Genomic DNA, 5,817 nt, shown 5'->3' with positions numbered 1-5,817 from the left:
TATTTTTAAATTTTATTCTCACACATTGTTATTATACAGTCTGCGTCATCGGCATAACATTGTTTTCGTGTCAAAAAAAATAACTCGGTAGTAACAAAAATATATGACCAAAAATCCATTATCCACATGATGATGTTATACATAAGTGGCCCGTTTGTCGATGGATAACAATGGGCCGAAACCTATACCAATGGGCCAAAAGTTCCACGACTTTGGGTGTCGGCAGGGCCCCACTGATAGGGTGTCGGCAAGAAGATCTTATAAACCCCCAACGACCTCGCAAAAAGTAACGTATATCTAATCCAAGTCCAACTGTCATTTGTCAACCCCCACATCACACCACTCATCGCACATTTTGACCATCATCTTCTTCTGCCAAGCGAGACAAATTCTTGGGGTTTTAGATATGAATGGTTTAATAAAGGGCTTGCTTGATGTTGCATTGGACGCCATTGAAGGTGGCCGTGGTGATCAAAATGAAAGGGGAGAGGAGCGGTCGAGATCTTCTTGGGCTGAGGTTGGTCCATCTCTCGTTCTTGATTTTTTTTTCCTCCTCTTATTCTTGATCTTTGGATTTGATAATCATTGTCTTTTTGGGTATTTTGCAGGTGGTTTCTGGGGATCAGCAAACCCATCAAAGCCCCGGCTTCGGCAGTGCTCATTCTAATGTTGGGCATTCACAGGTTCATTTCTACGTTCCTGGTGTTGTTATCGAAAGCCCACAAAGCGTACCTCTCAGACGTTATTGATTGGTCTTCGGTTTTAACTTATAAGCTAGTGTTTGTTTTACATTCAGTGGATTGTGAAGTGTTTATTGGATTATATATGAAAATATCATCGCGGGTTTAGAATCTAGCTAACATATAACGTTTCTCGCCTTGAATCTGGGTTCTATGGTAGCTATGTAGTAGACCTTGGGATTCTAATAACTATGTTTCTTGATGATTTTGCTTGATCATCGGTTATGCCAGAGTTGAGGCCACGTTCAGTTTCCTTATTGTTTTTTGCTTTTCTGTGTGCTTTTGTGTGTGCTGGTAGCAGGAGACTTATGGAAAAACCGAGGAGTCGGAACATTCAGGGGGATCACGAATGAAGACGAGATATGAACAGGTTAATTCTTTTTCTTTTTCTTTTTTTACTTTCATTTCATCTTTTATCTACATCACATAGGAATGTTGCATGTATAGGTGTTGAATAAAATCTTCTGCCAACTTGGAATGATGATTTTAGTAAAACTATGATGAAAGCAAAGTTCTTAGTCCCGCCATCAAATTCTCACTTTCACGTGTACCATCGGTGGGCTCTAGGTGTAGGAGAATGATATCGGGGCTGCCAATTTGGATACTATTGGGATTGAGAACCTTGCTGGATTTGTACTTGGGGACGAATATTGGGGATAACATGAATGTGTTTATGATGTAGGGCATTGAACTTTTCTAGCAATCTGGGATTATAATTTTTGTCAAGTAAGTATAAAAGTGATGTAATTGCAAGCAGAGTGAATGGACGTTGTGCTAATGTATTTTATTTCTATTGAGAGGTGAATGGGGAAGCCTGGTGAAGACATTATGATACCAATAACAAAATTTGTATACCGTGGTTTCAACAAAAGTTTTAACCTTTATTGGTGGATGTTGTATAGGAGGGAGATTATCAAAGCAATGATGGTTGGGAGAAAATTCCCAAAAGGTCTTCCAAATCGCATCATCAGGTAAGTTAAATATCACGAAACATTCGTTATTGCTATCAAACTCACTTTATTTTGATATTTTCGGTCATGGAACTTTGGAATGTTGAATTGTGAGCATACGCTAGAGTAACAAACCCAGGAATGAGCTTGAGTTTGGTTACCCAAATTATTTTATCCTTGTATTTGTTGTTTATGGTGAAATATTGGCTCATCTGCTATTCAAAACTTTGGAATTACAATCAAAATTTTGAAAGCATGCAAAGAGCTCATGTATTTTTTAAATATAAGAAGTAAATAAACTTTAATTAAACGTGTATTTTTATTTTCTTTCATATCCATGGGAATTGAAAATTCGGATGGCTTTCAATTTACTCTTGTTTTTAATGCACCAAACAATCTGAATTCTTATCCTTAAGCCTGACAAGGTTTGCAATCAGAGTTCTCGGTCCTTATAATTCCTCATTTGAAAGAATGTGTATGGTATGAAACTGTTTTTTCAGCTTCCCAAGTTTATCACCTGTCTCCAACCTTGAACAAAAACCTTTGCTATTTTTATCATACACCGAGGAACATTTCTTTGGTATTAATTCATATTACCGATGTTAGATTTGAATATATTCCAGAATCAGGTTAGGTATTAATGAAATTATAGCATATCTCTGATGTTATTTTAAATTTGTTTCCACGTCCACACCATTATCTTTTTATGTAGATTAAAAGGCGAAGATTGTATTCTAAAATCTGACTAAAAGAATTCAATAATGTTTTAGTCCTTTGGGCATTGTTTTGTAGACGTGGGTTTCAAAGTGAACTTCTTGTAATCCTTGTTGGACAGGTACACAAGGATCAGTGGGACAATTACAAACGGCCCGTTGATGAGCAAGATTACTCTAGTGGGGTCGATTGTAGTGTTGATGTAGAACCGTCACAAGACGAGCTTGCTGACCTTTCATTGGCTCTGCAAAAACTTTGGGAACTTGACTCAAGCCGTTTAGTACCTGGAAAGGATTATCAGATTGATTGTGGGGAAGGAAAGAAGGTTTACCAAAGTGGAGATATGGCAGAAGGAAGCTTATTTTCCTGGCTGAGTGAAGAAACTTTCAAGAGGCCCACTTTTGCACGATTCTGTTCTCTTCTTGATAATTATAATCCACACGAAGGGTGCAAAGAAGATGTAACAGCTCAAGAGAAGCAAGAGCAGGCAGCATTTATAGAGGAGATCAGTAGAACTGGGCCAATCAAATATCTTCACAAGTATCTATCAGCGAAAGGCGTGGCATCTGAGAATTATCAGGATTTCAAGAAAATGTTGACGAGTCTCTGGTTTGATCTTTATGGTCGGGGCGGTACATCTGGTTCTTCTTCTGCTTTTGAACATGTTTTTGTTGGAGAAATCAAGCAACGGGAAGAGCAAGAAGTTTCGGGTTTTCATAACTGGATTCAGGTATTTTCTAACTCTTTTTTTCTGTTATTAAAATTTTTATTGCCGATGGTGTGCTGTTTGAGCTTAATTTAATCGATTGAAAAGCAGAAGATTTTTCATCTTATTGTGATTCATGTAACTTCTTTAATAATGCAAATAGTCACATTTCCATCTGAATGCGCAAGGGATTGTGGAAAACAATTTGGTCATGATTCGGAAGTTACACTAATTTCAACATTTATTTGAATTTATCTAAACTTTTGGAATTTACTTTCTCTGTTTAAGTCAATCCGTGGCATGAAATAAGCTATCCCAAACTATTCTGCCAATTCTATGCAACCGAACTCGATTTTATAATTTGTATTTGATCCACAACTGAAACATGTTTATCTCCACAAGTAAATACATCATATGTTTGAAAATTTGGTCTGGCTTTTGTGAGTCATGTTATGTTTGTGTTCTCATCTGCTAATGGCCGGGGAACATCCGTCACAAATTTGCAAACTATTTGGTTAAACAATAAGCGAATATTCGTGCCTTCCTTCTCTGCAGTTCTATTTAGAAGAAGTGAAGGGGAGGGTGGACTATCAAGGTTATATTTTTCCTCGAAGGCGTGGACAAGTGGTAAGTTATATGGCCTCCATTTAGCAAATTTATTTGTTAAGAATGTAGATTGATCTGAAAATATACATTTTGGTGGTGTTGACCAATTAAATTCACTCATTGTCTGAACCACATTAGTGGGCAATGAATTATTGAAAATACAGTCAAATAGTTGACAAATTTGGATATTTGGAAGTTTTATAACACAGCACCGATGCCAGAATTGGACTGGAAATTGAGTCCCTTGCATTCCGAATCTAGCATATTCTCATTTACCAGTATAATTGCTAAAATATTCTATTAGTTTGATAGCAAAGTTCAAGTGCATATTTTCCAAAGCTGTACACTGATATTTAGTATCATGTATTTTACCCTCTGCTGGTTTGCTGTATAGATAAAACCGGCATGTAGTACTTCGAAGCGACGATCAAAGAAACAGAAAATATAGATTTTATACATTTGATTACACTTATTTGTCATTATTATTCTTCTCTATTGACTTCGGCTTGGCTGGTCACCTTACCTAACATCAGATAACACTTTTGAAATAGACCCACCTTTTTCAAACGGCTGCTTATGGCTCTAAAGTTGGTATACTTGATTATTATGTAAAGGTAACCCAATTCTACATTTCAATGGTTTACATGATTTTAGGAGGCAACAACCGTTTAATTGTGGAAAAAAAGAAATTGTATGATAAACTATTGGTTTTCCTTTTGAAACTCTGACTCAGATGCGATATACGAAAAGTTTCTCAAGAATTTGGCTCTAGTAAAACTAAGCATCTATAAAATAAGATGAAACTTTCGAACTCTTTTGTTACTGATGAAGAATTAATACCTTGTGTATTTTATGAATGGTTCTTTTGTCCTTTGAGTGCAGACTTTTTGTTGTATAGTGTTCATTAAAGTTTCCCTTACCGTGGAAGATGTTACATCCATTTAGATTATCATGGAATCGTGATATGATTTACTGTTTATTCTTATTTTAGTTAGTATGTTTGAGTCGCGCAGTTTCTAACTCACATATCAGATAGAGACAGATAGTTTGCTGATTTAAAATTCTTTGGGTGTAGCACCTTTGTTTTGTTTCTGGTTTACCTGTTTACTAAAAGAGGACTCTCTAATTGCCGCAACTTTATCAAAGTTTTATCTGATTGACTGATCCTATTACCTATATATTGTGAGTGTATGTGTCCAGTGTCGCATCGATATGTTGTGGGGACGTTACTTCACGAAACTTGTGAATTTGATGGTGCAAAAACGGCAAACAGCACAACTTCGACTGTCCATGCTCATAACGTTGTATTTTATGACATTTGTTGGTTGGTGTCTCATTGTCTAATGTTCCAGAGAAAAAGGATGTTCCTATATCAACATGCTTCTAAGTTGTTATCTGAATCCTCCCTCTTGCAGCCTGACTCAGAGACACAACTGCTTACCATCCAGTTCGAGTGGAACGGTGTTCTGAAATCCGTATCGAGCACTTTGGTAGGAGTGAGCCCTGAGTTTGAAGTCGCGGTTTATACCCTTTGCTTCTACCTGGGAGGAGAAGATAACCATGTCGAGCTAGGTCCATACCCTGTAAATATCAAATGCTACCGTCTTGGCAACCACATTGGATCGGCTTTTCCAATTGCAGACTCTTGAAGAAATCCAATCTACATTTTGTGTTTGCATCTCTTACTGTATTTTGGCAAATTCTATGTTGTGTTGTGATCATATATATTATTGTGTTGAGCATTTGAATAATTGATGGTGTGTGCATTACATATGGGTTGATTATGTAATTGCCTATAGTTTCTTTAATATTATATAATTTCATGTTCAAGAGTTGTTGATTTTAGCAAATATTGGTTGAGTCGACCTGTCTCACATGAGACATACTCTCTTCTTCTTCTATAAGTTTAAACATATGTTGTGTTCACTTCAAAAACAGTACAAATATGTTATAAAAACAATTTACAAATTGACTTTTCTATATAATTGCCAGATTGCGACCCCATTATGTTGAAGAAAATGCGTTGGATTTTATCTGTTATGGTGAGATTTAGACTGCGAATATGAATTGTTTGGGATAGAAAGAATCAATTTATGACATC

The 5,817-nt window shown here is 36.4% G+C and overlaps 1 protein-coding gene across 1 annotated transcript; it reads left to right on the top strand.

Moving 5' to 3' along the window:
• The first annotated feature begins 308 nt into the window (after positions 1-308).
• Positions 309-5,546, top strand: LOC140884124 (uncharacterized). Its single transcript, XM_073290802.1, has 7 exons — positions 309-517; positions 609-683; positions 1,042-1,110; positions 1,643-1,711; positions 2,526-3,134; positions 3,666-3,737; positions 5,132-5,546. Exons 1-7 carry the CDS (start codon positions 407-409, stop codon positions 5,363-5,365), a joined length of 1,239 nt encoding a protein of 412 aa, XP_073146903.1. The 5' UTR covers positions 309-406; the 3' UTR covers positions 5,366-5,546.
• Positions 5,547-5,817: the final 271 nt, after the last annotated feature.

The sequence above is a fragment of the Henckelia pumila genome, chromosome 1 (assembly GCF_033568475.1).
Source record: "Henckelia pumila isolate YLH828 chromosome 1, ASM3356847v2, whole genome shotgun sequence".
NCBI classification, from domain to species: Eukaryota; Viridiplantae; Streptophyta; class Magnoliopsida; order Lamiales; family Gesneriaceae; genus Henckelia; species Henckelia pumila.
Note: the sequence above shows the minus strand (reverse complement) of the source record. Positions and strands in the feature narration are given on the sequence as shown.